Source organism: Amphibalanus amphitrite, unplaced genomic scaffold (genome assembly GCF_019059575.1).
Source record: "Amphibalanus amphitrite isolate SeventyFive unplaced genomic scaffold, NRLGWU_Aamphi_draft 000323F_arrow, whole genome shotgun sequence".
Classification (NCBI taxonomy): domain Eukaryota; kingdom Metazoa; phylum Arthropoda; class Thecostraca; order Balanomorpha; family Balanidae; genus Amphibalanus; species Amphibalanus amphitrite.
In genome coordinates, this window is record NW_024881818.1 from 101738 (window position 1) to 125132 (window position 23395).

The 23395-nt window shown below is 49.6% G+C and overlaps 2 protein-coding genes across 6 annotated transcripts in view; one reads left to right on the top strand and one right to left on the bottom strand.

Moving 5' to 3' along the window:
• Positions 1 to 283: 283 nt before the first annotated feature.
• LOC122388447 (protein lines-like) lies at positions 284 to 12969 on the bottom strand. The gene is made up of 6 exons (XM_043379527.1): positions 12773 to 12969; positions 9173 to 9441; positions 8683 to 8901; positions 4364 to 4570; positions 3460 to 3609; positions 284 to 3151 (listed from the first exon to the last, which is right to left on the bottom strand). The coding sequence occupies exon 6, from the start codon at positions 3127 to 3129 to the stop codon at positions 1381 to 1383; it is 1749 nt and encodes a 582-aa protein (XP_043235462.1). The 5' UTR covers positions 3130 to 3151; positions 3460 to 3609; positions 4364 to 4570; positions 8683 to 8901; positions 9173 to 9441; positions 12773 to 12969; the 3' UTR covers positions 284 to 1380.
• A 298-nt stretch (positions 12970 to 13267) lies between these two features.
• Positions 13268 to 23395, top strand: part of LOC122388445 (N-acetylated-alpha-linked acidic dipeptidase 2-like) — a 28055-nt gene continuing 17927 nt past the window's right edge. Inside the window, exons 1-4 of one of the 5 annotated variants that reach the window (XM_043379525.1) lie at positions 13285 to 13570; positions 16577 to 16764; positions 17186 to 17398; positions 20856 to 21063. In XM_043379525.1, the coding sequence (XP_043235460.1) occupies positions 20940 to 21063 (124 nt within the window). In that variant the 5' untranslated portion in view covers positions 13285 to 13570; positions 16577 to 16764; positions 17186 to 17398; positions 20856 to 20939. Of the gene's footprint in view, positions 13571 to 14968; positions 16105 to 16576; positions 16765 to 17185; positions 17399 to 20855; positions 21064 to 23395 lie in introns of those variants that run through there. The other 4 variants (XM_043379526.1, XM_043379522.1, XM_043379524.1 and 1 more) reach the window with 4 other exon arrangements.

Below are 23395 nucleotides of genomic sequence, written 5' to 3' on the forward strand. Positions count from 1 at the left end.
CCGATACAGCCCGACCGAGGGCACCAAATGACCTTCACACACCGCGCCCACTCCCAGTAAAATATACTAGAATCAATAAACGGAGAGCGTGACCGGCCGGACTAGGGGGCGTCGTGGGACCAATAAATATACGGACAGGCCGCAGCGCATGGTGAGCAGGGGCTCCAACGTTTACACGGCTATGTCGCTTCGTCAGGCCCAGCGATGATGATTTAGGAGCCTGGATACCATTTCCTCTCTGAGATACGCACACGCCCCATCCCAGACCTGACAAACAACGAGCTATCGTTGTGGCGTATGCCAGATCTATTCCAAGGACGCAAATCAGCAGCCTCACACAAACACTGGACATCACAGAGCAAACAATAACGGGACAGACTTCTGCAAACACAAACAACGGGCATGGCACAGGCAAATGAACAGAGCCGGCTTGAGGTGCGCCGGAGCGCGAGTCTTCCAAAGGGAGCTAGAAAATGCACACCACCTGGATAATGGACCCAAAGGCCGCTGGGGTAACGCTCCACATTACGACCGAAGCGAATTTCAAGACATCCTGACACACGTAAGCAGATTTCGAGAAGCCGGGGTGAGGGGTGAGGGGCGGAACAGTTGAACACGATATAATGTCTTACTAGTCGGATAAGAAGGTCTATGCCAGTTAAAGCCCGGAGTTAGGCATGCATTTAAATATAATTTCTGCCATCCTTCAGGTCCGACATCCTGGAACTTAGAGAAAACACTACCGCAGATAGAGAACTACAAATGTCTGAATAAAGCGAACAAAAATGCAACAAGCTGCGATATTTCATCACAGTTAATTACTCTCACACATGACTTATCATGGCACCGAGCAAATAAAACTCGTTCCACACCAACACAAATTGCCGCTGAGGTCCTTGGTTCGGCATGTAACTATATATGTCATGGCTCTGAACGCGGTGTGAACCGAGCTATCATCAAAAGGCAGGCTCCTAGGGAGCGGCACTGAAACACGACTCGACAAAATCTCCTTAGATAACATGGTTAGCAAACCACTCATCGGTCCCCATTCACCGTCATACGCTGGATCCTTAAAGCGAGCGAGTGTAACACCGCTGTCATCCGAGCCTTCCGCGTGGTGAGTTCGGCAGGCGGGACGAAACCGAGACCGAACAACAGAGGTAGACAGTCCGCATGTCCCGCGGGCACCGACAGCCCGCCGCGCGCGCACTGCGGCGCCCCGGGCGGAGATTCATCACTTACCTCACCGCTTCGGCGGCCTGTGGTCCCGTGGCGGCGGTCCGCGGTCCCGTGGCGATGGTCCGGGTCCCGTCACCCGGAGCGTCCAGCACTAGCACGCGCGTTTGATCACTCGCTCCTCTCACTGTCGTCAGTGCGCAGTTACGACGGGCCCGGCTCCGGCTGTCCGTTGTGTTCATGAAGCTCCTCGCACTTCTCGAGCAGTTTGAGCAGCGGCGCCACGTTGTAGGGGAACAGGTCCCTGGCCACCAGCCGCTCCAGGGAGAGGCGGAGCCGGATCAGCACGGCCATCACCTCCTCCATGCGCGGCCCGCAGACGGCCACCAGACGCGGCCAGCTGCGCCGCGCCGCCTTCAGGTAGCGCAGCAGGTACAGCAGGAAACAGGTCTCGTTCGAGACGAGGAAGTCGAGCAGCAGGTCGTGGTCGCGCCGCACCGTCTCCAGGAACTGCACGAAGCTGCGGTGCGGGCAGATGGCACGCTCAAAGTCCTGCGGCAGGCGCACGCGGCCCGCCAGGCCGTTACTCAAGTCCAGCATACACAGCATCGCCTCCACCAGGTAATCGTCCTGATCGCAGAGCAGCACCACGACCCACTCGCTCATTGGTGTCTCCGGGTGAAAGTCGAGCCGCGCTTTGATCCAGCAGTCCAGCCGGCGCACCACCTCACGTAACGTACGCTCTATAATCACCATGTCCTGCTCCTCTGATCCGGAGCCGCCGGCGGACCGCGCCGACGCGTCACTGCTGCTGTCACACCGAGTCTCTTTCACCGTCACGGCCAGCGCTTTGAGCACGAGCAGCACAGTTTTCTGCAGCAGAGGCCGGTCACCGGCCGCCTCTCCGTCCGTACCGGCGAACGCGCGCACACCCCGCTCGTAGGGCACCAATTCGAGCAGCCGGCCGGTGCGCGCCTGACGCAGCAGCGCGTGCGCCAGGCCGGCCGGCTCCTCTGCCACACAGTCCTGCAGCGCGATGGTGCTGCCGTAACAGAGCACCTCACTGTACAGATCGAGCACCGCTCGCCACACGTGCGGCGACGCGTCATTGCCCAACGAGCTGAGCAGCCACTCCAGTCGGGCGTAAAGAGACTTGGTCTCAGCGATACTCATATTGTTCTTTACCGATATGACGGTGGCCCAGAGTCTGAGGAAGGCGAGCACCTCGGTCTCGTGTTCGGGCCGCGCCAGTAGCCGACAGAAGCGCTGTGTAATCGGTATCCAGCGGTTCTCCAGCTGGGCTGTGATGGCACACTTGAGTTCGGCCAGCGACTCGGGGTCGGCGGCCACGCTGACGGCGCGACACTCTGCCGGCAGCGGCCGCCCGCCGCCGGCGCCCGGCTCCTCGTCGTGCTGCTCGATGAGCCGCTGCAGCGCGTTCAGCGCGTGGCTCACCTCCAGCGGCCGCTCCGAGTCGAGCACGGCGGCCACGAGCGCCTCGACCACGGGCTGGGCGCGCTCCGGGGTCACTAGCAGCGCCGAGAGCGTCAGACACCGACCGGCCGCGCAGCTGAGCAGCGGGCTGTCGCGCGCCAGCAGGGCCAGCAGCGGCTCAGACGGCGTCAGCTCTGCCGGGCTGCACACGCCCTCCTGCAGCCGCTCACACATGGTACCGGCCTGGAGCTGCTGCTGCGCCGCCTGCTGCAGCAGCTGCACGCAGCTGAGCGCCAGCAGCTGGCGGCGCGGCTCGCCGTCGTCCAGCGCGGCGGGGACGGCGGCCAGCTGCGCCTCCTCGGTGTCACACAGGCAGCCGAGCAGCGCGCGGGCGTACACGGCCGAGAGCGGGTCGTCGCCGTCCCCCGGCTCCGACAGCAGGCGCGGCCGCTTGCTCGGCGGCGGCGGCGCAAACTCCCTGGACGAGCCGGACGCCATCCTAGACCTGCTCTCTGTCATGCTTGCGACGCCAGACAGACACCTGGCGGCAGACAAACGATCAGTTACGGATGCCGCCACAGAGACCTCGACTACGCTGTGCAACATCGATCTCACTACAAACAGTATAGACGTTACACTAAGCACACATTTAAAACTTCTAGCTAAACAATCAAATGTAGCATAAAATACATCATGGAATTACTCCAGCGACCACACATACAATACACATCAGACATGTTACAACAACAGCATCCAAATACAAATGGAGTTGTACACATCCAACTCCACGTCTCTTCCGGAGCTCAGCAGTGCCTGACAGCACATCACACAAACTCCCAACCACCGTACCTCGGGCAGTGACAGCGTGTACGTCCTCAGAGTGAGCGGCTGCAGGCGACATAGCCGCTCGTTGGCCGCCACGCAGTCAAAGTGCGCCTCCAGTAGCGTCTGAAGGGCGTAGAAGGTGGACTCGTCCTCTGCGCCACAGAGCCACTCACGCTGTCGGTGGAGGAGAGTGAACGTTAGTGGGTTTTAGTTTGGCTTGATTTGGTGTGACAGGGCGCACCATCAACGAAGCTACATCGCTAAATGTAAGTGAGGCGAAGGGTCTAGTCCAGGGATGCGGAGCCGTGAAAATCTCAGACGGCTCCGGCTCCGGCTCCGGAGAAAAAAATCGGCTCCAGCTCCGGCTCTGGCTCCGGGTGAAATGTCATGGCGGCTCCGGCTCCGAGTAAAATGGTCCGGCTCCGGCTCCAGCTCCGACTCAGTACATCCCCTATGCCTAACAGAACCATCCGGACAACGGCAAGTAGTTCGATCAAGGTAGGTACGGCGGGGCTCTCGCCCGCTGGGTGGTGCGTGGTCGTGCAAAGGTCGTTGAGTCTTATGACGTAACCAAGAATCTGAGGGCTTGGGTGAAAAGCTCGTGAGAGGGTTGTGTCTCCAGGATTGACAGTGAATGTAGGTAATCCTCCTAAGCAGCTAGAGCGGATTTCTGTCCACTTAAACGTCTTTGGAGCCGAGAGAAGTCGTGTCGTATTCCCGGATTCAGAAGATTAGTCTTAAAATACAGACATATGAGCCATAACAACAGTGGACGACGGGCCAAGGTTATGGCATCGTTAAGACCATCATTCGCAACACGGAATCAACACACATCCACGAACACCTAGCACCACATCTCCGCCACCTTGTCGGTCGCCTAGTTCTCTGCATAATGCATATCTCGCCGGCCACGACTCGACCGACCCACCTGGTCCAGACCGCTGTTGGCCCAGTCGTAGCTAGAAGCGATCACCAGACAGCCGTCGGGTACGATGTACCGATGGACTGAGGTCAGGAACGCGACCGGAGAGCCGAGACCGGTCAGCGTATCAGCCACCAGCACACAGCCGAACTGACTGAAGTCGGACGGTAGGCGGCACGGGTCCTCGGGCCAAAACTCCACCCGGTCTCCCGTCTGTCGGGGGGAGGGGGGAGGAGTCAGTGGAGGGACGGCTGTGCAGGTGGCTTACAGCGGCGGCAGACACGGATCGTCGAGGGACACGTGGTTGGAGGCGGGCGTACGGGCTCTGTATTGGGGCGGCGATATGGTGAACGAAAATCAGACTAGAAAAGTCGGCATTACATACCGCGATAAAAACACTTTTGGGATTACAAAAGAAAATATAAACTAGATTAATTCACTAGGTAGTTATCAGACTTTTTTTTTCTAAGATAGTCCGTTACCCATGATCAGGTAACCAGGAGTGCCCCCTCCCACAGTCCCGGCGACGCACAGAGACCTTACTTTAACACCAGGTAACATAATAAATTGATCAAGTCGCGGCACTCCCTGCTAAGAAGTGGAAAATATAAATAAAATATAACGCATGCAATACTACTAAAAAATGTTAGTAAGTACGCCAAAAAGGAGGAAAGTAGTCATTGCCAAGTGAAGCAAAATGACTGCCCACTGTACCAACACAAGCAACTATCATTTATACCAGTGTTAGTAATTAACGCAATACGCATTCATACTCAAGGTGGGGAAAAGCATGCCTGGTCATGTTCTTGCAAGGTTATTTTTATGCCGAAACCCTTGGCTCCGTCCGGCTAAGCTAGGCTTGTTGCCAGACAGAACCTCAGGAAACAGCACGGACTAGAGTATTCTAAGAATTAGTACAATAAGTTGTATAGATGTCAATGTAGGTAATGCATGTAACCTACATTCAATTTGCATATTTACCATAAGGCAAATATGCAAATTGAAATAGACAATGATTGAGAAGGGCGGCACACAAGGATTTATTGTAGTTGGTATTTAATATAGGTATATACGAATCGTTATGTTGTGTACATGCATGACATGCACATACGTACATACATGCATATGCATATGTATCATGTACGCGAAACATACACACATACATACACACACGACACATATGCATCCCACAAACCAAAGTGGGTAATATGTACTTTTTCCAACGCAGAGTACACCGTGGAAATAGCACATATTTATACAAACCCCTAACGATATACGAACAGTATAGCTATACACAATATATAGGTAGGAATAATGTTTGTCGCTATGAGGTTGATTATTCTTATTATTGTTTTGATTGTTCATTAATTGTTCATATTTATCTTAAGTGTTGTATGAATCAACAAAGTGTCTGCGTATCACCTTCTTTATTATTTGTTTTGAAGATGGAATATGATTAACAGTTGTGAAAAGAGGTGCAACAATGCTATTCCACAATCTAGGACCTAGAAATCTGATAGTAAATAGTCTGTAGTTGCGATTAGAGAAGGGCTGGTTGAAGTGAGTGGTACGCCTCGTGCCGGCATGGTTTTCGGGACTCAAATCAAACAGGTTGTTAATTGTTTCTGGAAGTTGTTCTTTAATAAATTTGTGCATAACAAGAAGCATATGAGATCTCGCTATATCAGTTATCCTTAATAAGTTATATTTTTTGAAAATAGGCACAGAGCTCTGAGGTGGGTAAACTCGTTCAATTAGTCTGACAGCTCTCTTTTGTAATATGATGAGTTTTTCTAACTGAGCATGGTAATTATTTCCCCAAACGATACAGCAATAGTTAAGATATGGAAGAATTAGGGCATTATACAAAAGGAGGGTCGTTCTCTTATCAATATAAAAGCGTACTCTTGCCATTATTCCGATGTTCCTGCTAACGATATTTGATGTATAGTCTATATGTTTTGTGAACTTCAATGACTTATCGATGAAGACTCCTAAATATTTGATAAACTCTTTCTCTTTAATTTCAGTTGAATCAAGTACTACGTTTACTTTTAACCCTGAAGACTGAGTTGCATAATGCTGTGTGAAAGTTTTTGTGCCGTTTAGAGAAAGAAAGTTTGCATGAAACCAGTTACTGACTTTTTCAGTAACTTCATTTACAGTTCTTTGTAGGCTATGTATGCATTTATCTTTAAATATGATTGCAGTGTCATCTGCATAGGAGAGGCAAGTTACGTCAGGACTGATGTTTGGTAAATCATTTATATATAATATAAATAACAGAGGACCCAAGATCGATCCCTGTGGAACTCCCATAGTAACATTTTTGACAGATGAGTATGCTTTTCCTATTTTCACACATTGCTTCCTTTCTTGCAAGTATGAAGATAATATTTGTTGTGATTTGTGTCTTATACCATACCTTTGTAGTTTTTGTAGTAGCAAATCAATGTGCACCGTATCAAAAGCTTTTCTTACATCTAGAAATAAGCCGAGCGCAAAGTTGCCCTCTTCAAAGGCTTTAGTAATTATATCTTGTAGAAGAAGAATCGGCATATAAGTTGACTTTCCTTTTTGAAAACCAAATTGATTACAGTGAATAATGTTGCTTCGGTTAAGATGCTCAATGAGCCTTCGGTATATTAGTTTTTCAAGAATTTTTGAAATAAAGGGTAAAATGCTAATTGGTCTATAATTACCCACTTGCTTTTTATCGCCATCCTTAAATATTGGTTTGATGATTGCCACTTTTAGGGGTGATGGAAATTCAGCTTTGCTTAAACAGGTGTTCAAGAAGTAAAGTAAAGGATTTAGTATGGCCTTGTATGAAGCTTTAAACAATTTAGAGTTAATGTTGTCGATACCAGCACCGACATTTTTCAGTTTATTAACTATATCGATAAGTTCTTGTTCATTTGTAAGAGTTAAATCCATTTCTTCATGCACGAATGGTACTTCGCTCAGTGGGTCAAATGGTGAAGGTGGTATCCTTTTCCTTAAAGTTTCACCTATCTCGGAAAAGAATTTGTTAAAGGTTTCTGCAATATTTTGATCATCAGTTACTGTTTTGTCATTGCCATCTGAAACTTCGCAAGGAATGTCATCAGTTTTGTTGCCAGTGTTTATCAAAGATTGTATAGTTTTCCATGTTTCTTTGGAGTTGCCAGAGTTTTTATTGAACTCATTAATGTAATACAATCTTTTGGCAGACCTAATGACGCGCGTGAGAATGTTCCGATATTGATTGTACTGAGTTGTATTATTATGTGAAGGATTTTTTAGCTTATTTTTAAACAACTTGTTTTTTTGGGTAATAGAGGTAAGAATAGCTGGAGAGATCCATGGCATCCTCGGATGGTCTTTCCTGGTGAATCTTTTTGTGTAAGAGAAGGCTGTTATACCATTGTTGTATGTTTCAATTATTTTGTTTGCCATGGTATTAGTACAAGTTTCTTGATAAATGTTTCTAAGTTCATTTGATATATAGGATTTGAATTCATCAATCTTCCTATAATCAAATATCTGTTGCTCATTAGTCAATTTTATTTGCTCCTTAGCAGTGTTTATGTGAACATTTAGAGATGCATAGATAGGAAAGTGATCGGATAGATCACTTAGGATAATGCCCGAGTGTGCCACCCTTGTCAAATCATTGCAGAAGATGTTGTCGATAAGAGTGTGAGATGGGTGGCAGGAGCGTGTTGTTTTTGAAATGGTAGGGAAAAAGCCATGAGACAGTTGGTTATGTAGAAAAGCTTGAACAGCTGGATTGGATCCAATTGAGAAAAGATCAAAGTTAAAGTCACCAGTAATCAAAGTGACCTTGTTAAGATTATTAAGCCAAATGAGTAGTTTTTCAAGTTCTTCATTGAACTGATGTTTGTCAGTACTAGGTGATCGATATATTTGACATATGATGAGACATGTATTTTGAATTTTAATCTTTGTGCAAATAACCTCAGCCGTAGTGAATGTAGGACTGTCTAGGCATTCTGGGGACAGATAACTCAGACTGTAGATTGCTGAACCTCCACCCGCACCAGCTGATCTGCTACAGAATGCAGCCTGGTAGCCTGGCAAATTGTAGCATTTTTCAATATTTTTGGTTAACCATGTCTCAGATATGGATATAACATGCCAAGTAATTGCGGTGTCATTTGACAACCAAGTACAATGAATATTGTACCTACTACCCATTAAATATCCCATTTTAAGACAAACGTCACTTTCGTCGTTCTTCTCCACAACCACAGCCACACTCTAACCGAGCTGCTTTTATCATTCTCCCTTTCCCTCCACATCGCCCTGCTCCTGTCACTCACCGTGGACGCCGCTGCTTTAGCGATGAGCGGCTGCGCGGCCGGTCCGCCCTCCTCCGAGAAACTGTACACGCAGTGTCCGAACTGTCTCAGTTGCTGGGCGTGCTGCAGCAGGTCCCGGTCCGGCTCGACGCCCACCACCTGCTCGAACTGAGCGCTCAGCTCCAGGGAGACCCGGCCCGTGCCGGAGAGCACGTCCAACACTCGGCGCTGGTAGCTCGGCTGACGGAGGAGTCGGGGCGAGAGGTCAGTGAGAGGAACGTGAAGTAAACTAAATTAATGCCAGCAGTAGTACTCAGTAAGAAAAACGAATAACATTGAACTTCACACCGCAGTTAATGAGTGAGTAACAAACTTTCACAGTCCCTGTTCTCGAATTTACAGGACCAACCAACTTTCTAGCTTTAATGACCGATCTCAAAAGTAAGTATTAAGTAACCACACAGAGGATATTCCCACTGTATCCCACCCCAGCTCCGCCAGCGGCACCCACCAGGTCGGCGGTGTGCAGACGGCAGATCTCCACCAGTCGGGCGTTGAAGCCGGCGGCCGCCTGCAGCACGGGCTGCGGCACCAGCTGACTGAGGTCGCCGTACTCGGCTTGCAGCCGGCGGCTGACGCGGGTGGCCGGGTCGGGACGGGCCGGGCCGCCGGCGCGCCGCCACCGGTACAGGGCGTACAGCAGCGCCGCCGCCGCCGCCGAGGTGCCCAGAGCTGTGGCACAGCCCAGAGCAGCCGCCGTCCTCATACCAGCTCCGGTGCCTGTGGCGGACCGGGCCGGTCACGATATACATTCCCTTCCATAACATGTGGGACTATGAAACCGTTTTCAGTTTTAATGTTCTGGATCACAGCTTTAATGCCATACCTAATTCAGATAATGAGAAACATTTAATCTGAATTGCAAGACTGAATTAAAATTTTATTATAATACAAAACTAACAACATCCATCCAACCAAAACATCTACCTTAGCATACCTACCTGTGTATAATGGATAAAACAGAAATATGTGTATGATACCATAATGATAAATGTTAACCTGTCTTACACACATAAAATTGTTACCCTACATATAATAAAATATGTGCAGATCATGCCAATCCTAGAGGGTGTCACTGACTGTCATATTAACAGCAGATGATCAGTACAGTAACAATTCTACCTAAAAAAGGATATGAACACATTAATAATTAATGATCACTTTAGTTCCTTATTAGTATGAAAATTCATTTAGCCACACATCATCATCCAGGTATCAGCAGCATAAAAAGTGTTAGGTGAAAATTCCACTGTATATTAAAAAAAAAGTTAAATGGCAAATGAAATTAGTCTGGGATATGAAAATGACAGCAAGAATGAAGCAGCATGCCATCCTTCTTCATTACCTGGGGACTTTGGAATGATGCTATGCGTATGTGATGCATTTAGGACTGTAAACACAACTGTATAGATTCACCACACAGCAAGCATGCTCAGGGCATAGTAATCTACCCAGTACCCACTACAGGGGCGAAGCCACCCACCGTTCTGTATCCTGTGCAGCAAGGGCAGGAAATCGGATGGTTAATTGTTGATAATGGGCTTGGGAACTGATATAATGTCAAGCAGTGCCACTCTCATCTGATATCAAATGCCTCCTCAGTAATTGCAGCAAGAGATAACTAATGACAAACAGTGCCACTCTCATCTCATATCAAATGCCTCCTAAGTAATTGCAGCAATATATAGGTACCTATCAAAATCACTTCCTTGAGCAGCATGTGCCTAAAATCAACTAAATGCATGATGCATCATACAGAAGAATGATGCCAAAATATTTTAGTTTATTAGGCCTCACTAAGTGACCATCTTTCTATAAGCATTGCAAAATGATTCAACCTGGAAAATGGAAGAAGCAACTAACTTTGCTCATCAATCAAATTAGCAAACAGCTTTCCTCTACATAGCTTCACCAGCACCCACTCTGTAAGCATTCAACAGTCACCCTGTACAAATCTTAGAAGATAAAATATTCTTTACAAACAAGAAACTTCTTAAATGTAGATATGTAGGTAACTGAATAAATACCTACATAATCAAACAACAAGCCTGCATAATCAACAAACAACTAAAACTTCCCTGCACTAGGTACTGTCGCTGACATGTTATCAGCATACCTAAACTATAATGCTAATTGCTGCCGCATAAAAACTGAACTTGATAGTGGTACTTAACAGGTGTTTAACAAGGCAAAGTTAAGCATTTGGGCGAGATCTAACAAGGTAACGTGTTAAATCAACATCAGTCTATTACCATACAATCATCACAAATTATTACAATTTTCAGAATAAATAATCATGCAAAAAAGGCAGTTACCAGCATGATGCTCTATTCCATATCAAGCCTTTCAATATTTTGCTTGCGCCACTCAACACTTCTCCGTTCAATATTTTGCACTTTAGAATGTCAGTAGGCGGAACTATGGTCATGAGTACCCAAATATAGGAACGTTCCCATTTTTGGGAACGGAGTTCCCAAATATGGGAACGGGCGTTCCCATTTATGAGAACGGAAGGCAATTTTTCGGCCGTTCGCCCACTAAAACTCAAAAGTGCATCACGTCTCAAAAAAGTGCACGCTGATTTAAGTATCTACTAAATCTCCATAAAGTTATCTTTAATCTGACCGTGGAACAAGGAAATTGACCGTGGAATGATATTTTTAATGATTTTTTAAAAATGACAGAATGGTGGAAATATGGGTTATACGACATTTAACATGCAAGTTTAAGGAAAATGAAGCATTTTTTACATTTTGAGGTCAAGTATAATAATTTTCGCCTGGTTATGAAGTTTCATTCTAGCGACACCAGATGATGACATATGCAAGCGAACACGCGGACAGTCCCGAGGTAATATTGTTGACATTTGGTGTCGGGGCGATCGACCGCGTGGAACGTCAGTGATTTTACCGAACTACTGTTGTAAACTCAGTTTCAGTGGTTTAAAATCATTCAGCTGTATTTTATCAGCCCTGAAAGACATATTTTATTTGGATGCTAGCTGTTTAGCGTTGTTTTATAAGCAGTGTCATGAGCGTGGTTTTTGTCTTCGGCGTTTCTAAGCATGATCGGTTGGGGGAATTTCTCTGATATAGGTCGCTCTGTGTGGCTTATTTATAATTTTTATGCTGATTTCGATCATACGTCGTGCCCATCCTACCAGGCCTTTTGCCACTTACACTCATTAAGAAAGGAAAAAACTAGATTTTCATTGGGACTAGGTGTTTTGAGGGTGTAACATATTCAGCGTTCCCATTTTTGGATACTTCTTGTGCTCGTCAACTCTCGGTGATTAGCAGACAGGTGCTTGACATGTCTCCACCCTCGGCGCGGACGGTGGATATAGGTATGGAAGACCTTGTTGAACATCGCTGAGCGTTGTGGATTACGTAATCCTGCAGAGGGGGGCGTGCCCGCTGCGAGATCGACGGGAATAAAAGCGCAGAAGACCGGGCGAAACATGCAACGGTCTTGCCGGAAAGGTCATCTGATGATTGTTGCGTTAACAATAATTTGCGGCGTTGGACGTGATGCTTGTTAATGAAAAGAGCCCCTGAAAGGCGTCGGTGAAATCGTTCCCAATTTTGGGTACGCCGTTCCCATAATAAGGAACGCTTGCAGCGCCAGTGTACGACAGCGTTCCCAAATTTGGGCTCGCGGCCCGGGTGATGGACTGCTTTAGAAATAGGGGAACGATTTGAAACTACGATGGGCCTTACAATATCAAACTCTTTCCCAACAATATTGAGACAACTATCAGGCGGTTCACGATCGTTTTATATTTTTTGGACGTCATTTAACAGTTCTTTTTCTTGTTTTAAATAATGCCTACATGGCGTTCCCATATTTGGGTTTATCGTTCCCAAACATGGGAACGAAAATGCGTTCCCGAAAATGGGTACGCTTGACCATAGTTCCGCCTACTGATGTAAGAGCTGCAAGCGTGGTGTATATCTAAAAAGCACTTTTATCAGGGCACTTTGACTGCAAACTTGATAAGGAACAGAGTAAAGCTGACAAATTTCAAATAAAAACCAAGATTGACACTAACCTGTAAAAACACTCCTTACTCGTCTAATATATTGATACGAGATACAGTCGTACAATATTCAACAACCGCGATCTCTGTTAAGCTTCGTTCGTTTCTTAGAAGAGGTATGTTCCTGAAATATTATAATATATTTAACGCGGTTACGCGAAAACAGCCAGTGACTTCCTTTTCTCACGCCTTTTTACACCCTCAAATACAAAGTCGACGCAAATCTGTACCATTATTGTCAACATCCTTTTCTTCAAATGGTAGCAAAACATTGGTCATAACCGTCGATATAAATCTCAATATTCATAGTGTATAAAATAGAATAGCTCTCCAAACTTACAATAAAATCAAGAAATATTTTTTTTTAAGTCCTAAAGTTGGAGTTTTGAACAGTTTTAACGATAGTCTATCATTGGTATCTTTTGGAAAAGAACCCAAATTTGTTCTTCCTTCATAAAGTATCGTAGAAGCTGCTTCCATATGAAACATTTGTGCTTCCATATGATCCCACAAATCAAAACAATGCGCATCAGCATAGTGATAGGCGCGCTGAGACTTCTATACAAACAAGCCAAATAAAAGCCAAATTCAAGCTAAAATGCTAGTTGAATGACTGTTGTCGCGATCAGAAGGGTTACGTGCAAAGGAAATTGAAGTGATAGCGCTGTTCCTCCAAATAAATCAACCGAAGCTTTTCAAAATACAGGATCAAGGTCACACGAGATGTCAGTGTTGTTTCAGTTTCTCTAATTAAAGTTGAACCACTAAGTAATAATGAAGGACGTCATAGAAAATAAGGAAGAGTACAAGGTTAGTTCCATATTTTAACCTCATGATTGTAATTTAAGTGGGTATTCCCAAACCAAAGGAAGTCTGAAGCTAGTTCACACTAACGGTGGGAGGCCGAGGCTTGGTTGGTGTTGGTGGCAGATGATTGTGGTCCATGATGAAGTGCATTCATCTGGCCCCTGGAAAGTGACATGATCCTGGAGCCTCCCTTAGGTCTGAAACAGCTGCTACCAGTGATTGCTAATGCTAATATAATGGCTAACCCTGGCTAGGCTACACTTACATGACAATCAGGGCTTACTGAGCAGTGAACCCAAGGGGCAGGGGTTGCCTCAGCCCTAGTTGAGAAGCCCTAGAAGTTACTATTTTACTATTAAGATGTTATGGGCACAAAATGACCTTAGTAGTTAGTAGTCAGCATGCTATAAACCCCCAATAAACAAACAGTTACAAGCCTCTGTTGAGAAAGTGGTCACTTGGCTCATATCTCTGGCTATGTAAAACTGGCTAGTGACTCTGCAATAAACCAAGCAAATAACAGTTACTTGGCAGTAGCTTGTAACTGCCTGTGGTTATATACAGCTGAATGAGAGGCCACTCATATCAGAAAGTTGATGGATCTTCAGTTGCAGTCAATTATCCATGATATGCTCTGATCTGCAACTCGCCTATTAGCAAGTTGTCCACATCAATACACCTTCAGAAAATCAGGAATGGTTTTTAGGTGCTTCATCCTCACAGGCTCTGTGAGGTGTGAGATCAGCCAGAACTAGAGTGCCTGATCAAAGAAGCTGCTACTCCTGGTGCATGATGCTGACTGTCTCAGGCTAGATGTCCATAGGGATGCCATGCACCTGGATACTGACCATTGTGGACAGTTGTCTGGCTATGAATTAAGTCAGGCACAGTTACATGGCGACAGCACAGCCCTGATGACTGCCTCAATAACAGCCAGGGCTGATAAAACCTCTGTAGGATCATTCAATTGCTAGAGGAACCTTTAAGTCATGGTTACGGCCTATCATTTTGAACACAAATGACCATGACATGACCATGACAGCCTTTAATAGATAATCAAATAATTTGTTTGTGTTTTGTCATCCTAAATGGTTGTGTGAAGGAGCTTTCAGTACTGTGATGAGCTTGGTACTGCTGTAGCTTGATAATTAAATTATGTTTGGTATCATTGATATCACTGGAAAGTGGAAACTTTTCATGTTCATCCATGTGCATCTCACTAATTTCCAATGCAAACACACAATGGGAGCACAATACCAGTGTGATCGTTACAATAACATGGCGGGACAAACCCAGATGTGCCCCATGCCCCCGCGGTCGGTGACCTGCCGTCGCCCCTGCCGCCGCGCGCTCGGCACACCTGTCGTGGTCGCCGGCACACCTGGTCCCCCGGACTGTCAGTCGCTGCGCCCGTATCGTCGGTACACCGTCCGCCTCGCTGAGCGTCCGGCCGGAATGTTGTGACCCGGGAATGGTTGTCTTATATGACTAGTAACGTGGAGTAAACTGCGACGTGGGGTGGTCTCTCGGACGACATGGTTCTGTGCAAGCTTCTGCTTACTTGCGATTCGATAGAAGTCAGTGCGATTTGTGAGAATTATCGCTCTTGGTGACGTACTACCGTGTTCTCGTATCGGTAAATGCCGTGAGAAGCTATGCGTGACGTGATCGGTTTTATCGCTACTGTTTGATAAAGCACAACGCCCGTCGGTGGCGGTTCGTTTCTCCAATGCGGCGACATTTAGACTCGGGGGCGTGCACGGCCCGTCTGGTCTGTCACAGGTGACTCGCAGTCAGTGAGTGTGACTCAGTGAGTCTGGCTCAATTCCCCGGGCGACCCGCAGGTGCCATCGATCGCGACTCCATAAGTCATACCCGGTGGGAGGACAGGTGCGCTCGGTGAACGGCCGGCGACCGAGGCGGGCTCAGTGTGACGGGGCCGGGTACAGTGTCAGTGTGACGGAGCCGGACACAGTGTAACGGGGCCGGACACATTGTAACGGGGCCGGACACAGTGTGACAAATGCTGGCACAGTGTGACCGAGGAGTGCACATTGTGCCGGAAGCCGAGGGAGTTTCTGTGGACGTAACGTGCATGGGCGACTGAACACTGACGTGACCGACTGTAAGGCTGCGTGGTGGGGGCGTACGAATAGACTGTGACAAAGTCTGGTAGCGGTGTTGGACAGTCGAGTGAGCTGCCGCCTGCCGGATCGTGCCGCTCGCTAAGGCTGCCACTGTCGGTAGACGTAGCGGCAGTGGGCGATCGACCCGCCTAGTTGGACAACCCACAGCGCCGCGTCCCCCTCGTATCAGCCTGACATTTGCCTGTCGCCCAAGCACCGCACAATGTGACACGGTGGTGCGGCTGTCTGTCCCTGCGGCGTGGCACAATGTGACAGTCTGCGGAGGGAGTGTGTCGCGGTACAGCGCCGCCCAGTGTGGCTGTGAGACTGTGCGACGGTGCTATACCGATAGACGGGCACAGTGTTCAGGCTCCAGGCATGTATCCTTCGGTGAACACCAACTGGGCTAAGGTATGCACTTGCGGAGAATATCTGGGGGTCGTTTGTGTTGTTTTTGACTTCTTTTTATTTTAGTTCTTTTGTGCGACGTGTCGAAGCGGCTAGTGTCGGTCACGCACGGTGTGCTTATTGAACGCGATGTTTTTACGTGGCCTTTTTTCTAGCTTCACACCCGTACCAGCTGTTCTGTGTTCATTCAACTGTTCATCTAACAAACCATCCCACTCTGAAGCACTCAGCCTGGCTAACCCAGTGCCCTTCGTCATACAGCGCTGCACTGCACAGTGCACACCTCAAATACCCCTAGACTCTAGAGTGTCCGGTAGTGCACCCCTGTGCGTGCACCCATATAGCCTCTAGCGTTGTATCCGTCCATACTTGGCAGCCTCTCTGTACCCGCAGCGCCTGATGGTGTACCCAGAGGAGGAGGAGGGCGACGGACTGCTCCTGCCGCTCTGATGGTGTATCCCTGTGTTCCCCACAGCGCCTGATGGTGTACCCAGAGGAGGAGGAGGGCGACGGGCTGCGCCTGCCGCTCTCCCCGGTTGGCCAGCGGGGATACGGCCTGGACCGTAACCGGCGCTCCTCTGCCGAGGACTTTGGCTCCACCAGCGAGGAGGACGAGATGGTGCTCCACCCGCTGGAGAGCGTCCTCAAACAGATCAGAGAAAGGTCAGCAGACGAGAGGGAGCCGAAGGGGGCGGGCTGGATCAGTGACTGGACTGGAGTGGGTGCAAATTGTGCTAGCTACCGGACTGGATGGGGAGGGGCGGGGTCAGGTGCCGGACTTACTCGGGGGGGGGGGGGGAGAGGGGGAGGTAAGGTCAGGCCGGCTCGGGCTGAACGGGGAACTGGTGGTGGGTTGACTGGTGAGTCAGGTCAGGGCCCGTATACAACGATGGGAAGGTGAAGCAACGAGCCAGCATAAAATGGGCCAACGAAGACAACTATATGGATTATTGAATAGGTAGATGAGGGATCGGAGTCAGGTTATAGGAGACTCATGGACGGCAGAAGGCATTCCCCGAGTCATTCCGAATCACGAGTCATTCCGCAAGCACAAACGTCATACAAGTTTCGCTGTGCCCGGCAGGCCGGTGCAGCCGCGCCGTTGGGCCTACTGCTGCTCGGGCGTCGTGTTCGCCGGCATGATCGGCCTGGTGGTCGGCTTCACCATGGCCTACGGCCTGTTCCTCTCGCTGGAGGCGCCGTGCGCTCACTCGCGGGTCTGGCTCACCGGTTCCGACCACGTCCACCAGCGGCTGCTCAGCGACCTCCGGCCAGAGAACGTCGCCAACTTCCTGAGGTCAGTCCGGCACCGGGCGGCGACGGCAGCGCCGGCTAGTGGCGGGGAGGGGAACTAGGGAGTGCTGCCGGTGGCCGAGGGCTGGGGGCTGGGACGCTGTGTTTGGTGAAGAGTGGTGTTTGGTGTGGCCGGATTTGGTGCTGGTGGTTCCGGAAATGGTGCTGGTGGTGGGGCCTTGGTGTGTGAGGAGTGTGTGCTGCTACTTGCATGCCCCATGGAATTGTAATCGGTTTATTGGGAGTGGCGGTTGAAAAACCGTCTAGTTACGGGGCGCATAATGAGCTCGTTGTCCCACCGCAGCGAACGACACACAAATAGCTAGCAAGTGAAACTGAGGAATTTGCAAATAAGATGTCACTTTTTAATCGTTTGATCGAGACTGGCCTGATATTACGTGATCCTGTTATGAGGGGCTGGACAATGCAACGATCGGTTGATATTTGCTATCTGCGCATTCTTTCCCGAAGCCAAGCTCCGTACTTTAACGTCATACTTCTGTCATCTGTCGGTCCCGTGGCCGGTCCCGTAGCTTAGTCGGTAGAGCGTTGGACTCCGCCGTGGTTAGAGCACGCGTCCCGGTTACAGCAGTCCGGGGTTCGAAGTGCGACGGCCGCCCGGTATGCCCCGATGCGGAGGCATGTCCGATGATTATGAGCCCGCTGGTGGGTAAAGTTGCGGTTGGTGGCAGGCCGTAGCCAGCTGAAGTCAGTGAAGGGACCAACCGTACGCAGCTATGTGCATACGTTAAACTTTGGACTCTAAAATCTGCCATAGACAGGAACTGCACGATCGGAGGGTGAAGGCAAGGCCCAGAGTATATAGACAACGCAAGGCCAACACAACAAACTCTGCTCTTAGCGCGGGCTCTGTTCTTGTGAATTCCTCCATTAAAAAAAATCGGACATTTTTTGAATCTGCGGTATTCATGCCTATTGTCCAGTGGGCATGGACCCGCCGGGCTGAGTGCTTCTGTCTGAGACTCCCAGAGTCGGACAGCTTTGCGTTGCCGCCAGCTGCACCCTCTGGCCGTTATCTGGTGCACGCCACCGAATGCCAGTCACCACGGTGCACAGTGTCATTGTCAGTCACTACTGCAGTGTTCACTGCACAGTATTTGTAGTAGTTACTGCACACTACACAGTGCGTTTGTCAGTCACTAAAGCCGCTGAGACAGACGCTAGCTTCCGTGCCTCTCCAGCATCTGTCAGAAGCCGGCAGGCACACAGTTAACGCCGGCGGACCGACAGAATGACAGAATGACAGATGGTTGCTCCGCTGCTCTCATTTCTCCGCTCCGAACGTCCGGCCGTGGTGACTGACTGGGGGCTGTCCTATGTGGGACTGGCTGACGGCTGCCCTGTCCGAAGGACTGTGTTTGATTCAGCGTTAGCTGTACATACCGGCAGACTGTACGATCCAATCGGTACAGCTAACCAGCGGTAGTCCATCCAGCTACCCAATTGTATTTTGGGACCAGTTGCATTTTCTGCTCCGCTCAGCGTGTCTGGTACCGGTACGGCGCATTGACAGCTAAACTGGAAATCAGTTCAAATGGCCACAAATCGTATGATGGTCTTCTGTTTGTTTTTACACATGGATGCAATGATTATTGTTTCGGTTCGGGCTTACATGTTTTTTTTTTTGCGTAACATCGCATTGGGTACTTCAAAAGGAGTTGCCTTGGACTTTGGTGGTAGCTGACAATGATTGGTTCCGATGTTGTATATTATCCCCAAATGCTGCCAACTTCAACCTTAATTAAATGACCTGGTGCCAGATAACATTAATAAAGATGTGTCAGTTTAGGGACGCTTCCGAAATGTTACCAAAATTAACGACTCATCAGAGATCAATCGACCGTTTCACGTCATTCTTCAAAGCAATCGACCAAAGTGTGGCTTGTAACACCACCGCAGGTATCTGCGCTCCCTTTGTGACCGGGCCACGACCTGGCGCTGCTGGCGGCGTCCAAAGCAAACAGGTGCGCGCCGCGGCTGGCCGCGGCGGTGACACAGCGGCTATGTGACGACCTGGACGCGTCGTGCCGTCGGTCCACTGGGCGTGCCTGGCAGCACCTCAGTGCCGCATTGTTGGTGACCTGGCGGGTAGTTGGCGGCGGCGGCGAGGGCGGCGGACCGCCGTCCGACCACCGTCGATCGGAGGCGTGCCGAGCTGACTGCGTGGCTCGCCCCACCGCCGGCCGCCGCCCACCGGCCAAAAACAACAACAGCCGACCGCCGACGGCCGACGGCCCGGGCGCGGGCGGCCGCGGGCGGCGCGGCGGCGGCGGTGGTGTCGGTGTCGAGTGGCGTCGCCCGGTGCGCGCGGTGTGTGAGAGTGCTCCGCCGGTGTGCGTGTGTTCCGTGCTCGTGGTGGAGCCCAGAGCGGTCGCCCATGCTGAGCTGGAGCAGGCAGGTGGCTGTCCCCTTGGAGGTCCTGGGGAGGCGGGATAGGGATAGGGACGGTTCTGTCCGAGTCTGTGTGGATCTGGGGAGGGTGGATGGTCCATGTAGGCAGGCGTCCAAAAGGTGGTGCTGTGCCGCCTCGGTAGATGCCAGGTGGCGACTGAGGCGTAGCTGTGGCATATTTCAGAAACGAGCCGCCTGTTTGTTTAGAAATTATTCACGTCACGTAGGTGTGACGTTTCTCGCTTTTCTGCCAGATGATCTCTACTGTGGAAGGCGATCGCATTTTCTTGAATTTTCGGCACGCTTTGTAGTCCGTCTTTTACAATTGCAAAATTAAATGGAACCATTCTCTGTTTTTGCAAGCGATAGGCTACGAAGAGCACAATTTTGATTTTCGACCATGCAACGTAGGGTTACATTCATCGATATTTGTTCGTGGGCCAGTCCCAAATTTATAACAACTTGATTTCTGATTATTGATGTGTGCTGTAGATCGATAGGTATAAGCTGGGCTTGTGTGAAGATAAGCAATGGTACTTCGTGCCATGAGTCATGACACCGTTGTGTTATATGTGACGCCCCCTAACCTCTGCTGTAATGTGTGACATGCTCCACTTCTTTACTTGTCCCCAGTGAAGTATGTGGTATTTGCCGGCCTCTGTCCCCCGCCCCTGTGAGGTAAAGCGCCTCATGCCATGCCTTCTGGTGCTACTGTATAACACGTGGCGTCGTGCAATCTCTGGTACTGCTGTGTCGTAAATACCCCCTCCCGGGTTTTCTGTGGTCCGTGTGTCATCTTCTCGGGCTGGCGTCAGGTTGCAGACTGTCCCGCTGCCCTGACTGAGAGTCATGCATCGCTCAGGTCCCTGACCCGTGTTGGCTGGTGCTTCTGCTCCCCGTCACGGGTCCCATTGTCGTCTGTCTGTGAGGTCCCCTGATCCCCGCCACGTGAGTGTGTGCAGGTGCTCTGTGGCCGCCCACACCCCGCGCCCCCTGGTGTCTGCTCCCTCGGCTCCTCCCTCCAACGATATCGGTGCGGCGCGCGGCAGGACCGACGGCGTCAGTAGTGCGGCGCCCGGCCGCCAGTCGGCGCCACCGTCGGCGTCACGTGACCGCGCCGTCGGCCCGACGGGATGCAGCGCGAGCTGACGTACGTCGGCGGCCGACTCAGTGGCCCGACCATGGCGCGCGCTATGGTGCCCAGGAACCTCCTCTGGTCCGGCGTGCTGGCCGCCGCCATCGCCTTCTTCATAGCAGGTGTGGAACACTCGGAGATGGTGACTGGTGTGTCAGCTAGCGGAGGGAGCCCCGGGGTGGACCGGGCTCGGAGGTAGTGTGTCAGCCAGCAGGAGGGAGTCCCGGTTGTATGAGGTCGGGGTGGTCCTCAGGGAATCGCCACCGGTGGGTGCTGAGAGAAGCGGGGTCCGGTGGGAGGCCCGACGTTTCGTGCCGCTGTATGGTCCCCTGGGTGAGGGCGGGTCTTTGGTGCGAGCTGGCAGACTGGTGGGGCTGAGAGGCCCGGGTGAGGTCGTCGGGATTCCCCAGGGGTAAGGTTGGGACTGGTTGTTGGGGATAGAATCGGTTCATCTCCCTTCCCAAGGTCAGGACAGGTGACCTTAGGAGATTGGGCGAGGGGCTCGTTCGAATTGAAAATAGACAACTGTCGTTTTGTTCAACTCACCTTTCACAAACTGTTCAAAGATATGGTTCAATCTTGGTCAAATGTCAATGTTATGCCAGGTTTTCGCTGACTCAATCGGGTCCCTGTCTCTCAGCGTCGTGAAAGTGTGGCCTGTGTTCGGTGTTTGGACGGCGGCTATGGATATTTATTTGTCAGCCAATAGGTGATGAATGTGTTTGTACGTACGCGCCCCTCTGTTTGTGTTGGGAGCCCTGGTTGGGCAGAAATGGCCCGGTCCCTCTGACGTTTGGGCCGGTTGTCCCACCAGACTATATGAGGCCGGTTTGGCCGGTGAGGCCGGTTTGGGCCGGTTGTGGGTGCTATATGAGCGTGTGATTGTTGCGTTAAGCTCTGAGTTCAATCAAGGGTTGTGCAATGTGTGACTGTGAGCCATATAGGGCCATAGGTTAACAGCCATAGGCCTGTGACGGTAGCTGTTGTGTCTCTCTGCTGTTATGTGGCCGGTGAGGGTCGACACTTGTGCTGAGTTGCGCCGACATCCGTACTGTTGTGTTGGTGTGCTGTTGCGATGTCGCTGTCTTCTACCCAGTATAACATGGATCTCACCTGGATTGATCATCTTGTCATGGTGTCAACTATAAGAAGTTGATCGTGTTGTGGTACTTCAACCCTGATTGTGTTTTATCGTCTAACAACTTGTTCCTTGTATTCGGTGGTGAGTTTGGGAGGTCCGAGATGCGGTGTCTCGAATAGGGTGAAGTCGTATAAGAGTACGCACTTAGTGGATTTCTTGCTCTCATTTGTTTAATATTTGAAAGAAAGAAATCGCAAATAGGGAATATTAAAGTTCATTGAATTAGCCATCAACCCATGGGGCAACGATCCTTCGGCGTAAATGGAAGTGGTCTAAAACTGACATTTTCTGAACCGCTGCAGTTGCGTACTGTTACCATATGGGGTGTGTAAGAGTACGCACGCCAGGCGGGTGGAGTACCTACGCAAGCATATGAGCACACACCTATGCAGCTTGTACTGTCCAAATGCTTAACTTCAAAGTCAGAAGGCATTTAAGTTAATTCTAGTATCCAAAAAGAAAAACATAAAATAAATCTTTCAAGTCTATAAATCAGGAAATAATCATGTCGTGTGTTTCTTTAAAAAATGCACAATCAAAAGGGAGAATAACTCGTATTTGGAAGAATTTCGGGTACGCATCTGCATCACAGTGCTCCATTGATGATAAACCTACAAAACAAACGTCATTGAGCGATAGATTAATAATTTTATATTTCTGTATATTGGATTTAATGTATAATTCTGCGTAGTCTTACCCTCCTTAACAGTGCGTCCTCTTACCGTACATGCAATTCGCGCACAAAACAACCCCGAAACGTTGTGCAAAACTTCGCAAACAGAATATTGCACTGCACAGTATTTCCCCAGATAACCTCACAAGTTTCCCACAACAATCACGGAAATGTGCCTTATCTCAACTGCCAAGTATCAAAATTATTGTACCATACCATAATAATATCATAACGCTCGAAAATAATATTCATCGCCTTAAACACAACAGCGTCGCCGCTCAACGCCCACGTTCCGTTGGTGACAAGCACGCACTGGCGGCTTCATGTCACTTCATGAACTCGACAAGCCTGCGTTGCTAAGCAACCGAAACAGCTGATGCGTACTCTTATCGCCCGCGTACTCTTACCCGCCCTTACCCCTATAGATGGCCTTGCCTTACCCTATATTTTTTGCTAGCCAGCATTAGGTTATGCGGGTTGTGCGATCACGGTCTGGTTTCCTGTAAGCATCACTTTAGCAACAGATTGCAGAGCCACGCTCGACTACACTGCATGTTCCAACCCCTTTCGGCTTTCAGTTCAAAGTATTATTTGTCTGACGGTCGCTGAACCCCCCCCCCAAAAAAAAAAACAAAAAAAA

Excerpts from the sequence above, each read along its gene's own strand:
- LOC122388447 (XM_043379527.1), bottom strand. The coding sequence starts at position 3,129 with ATGACAGAGAGCAGGTCTAGGATGGCGTCCGGCTCGTCCAGGGAGTTT.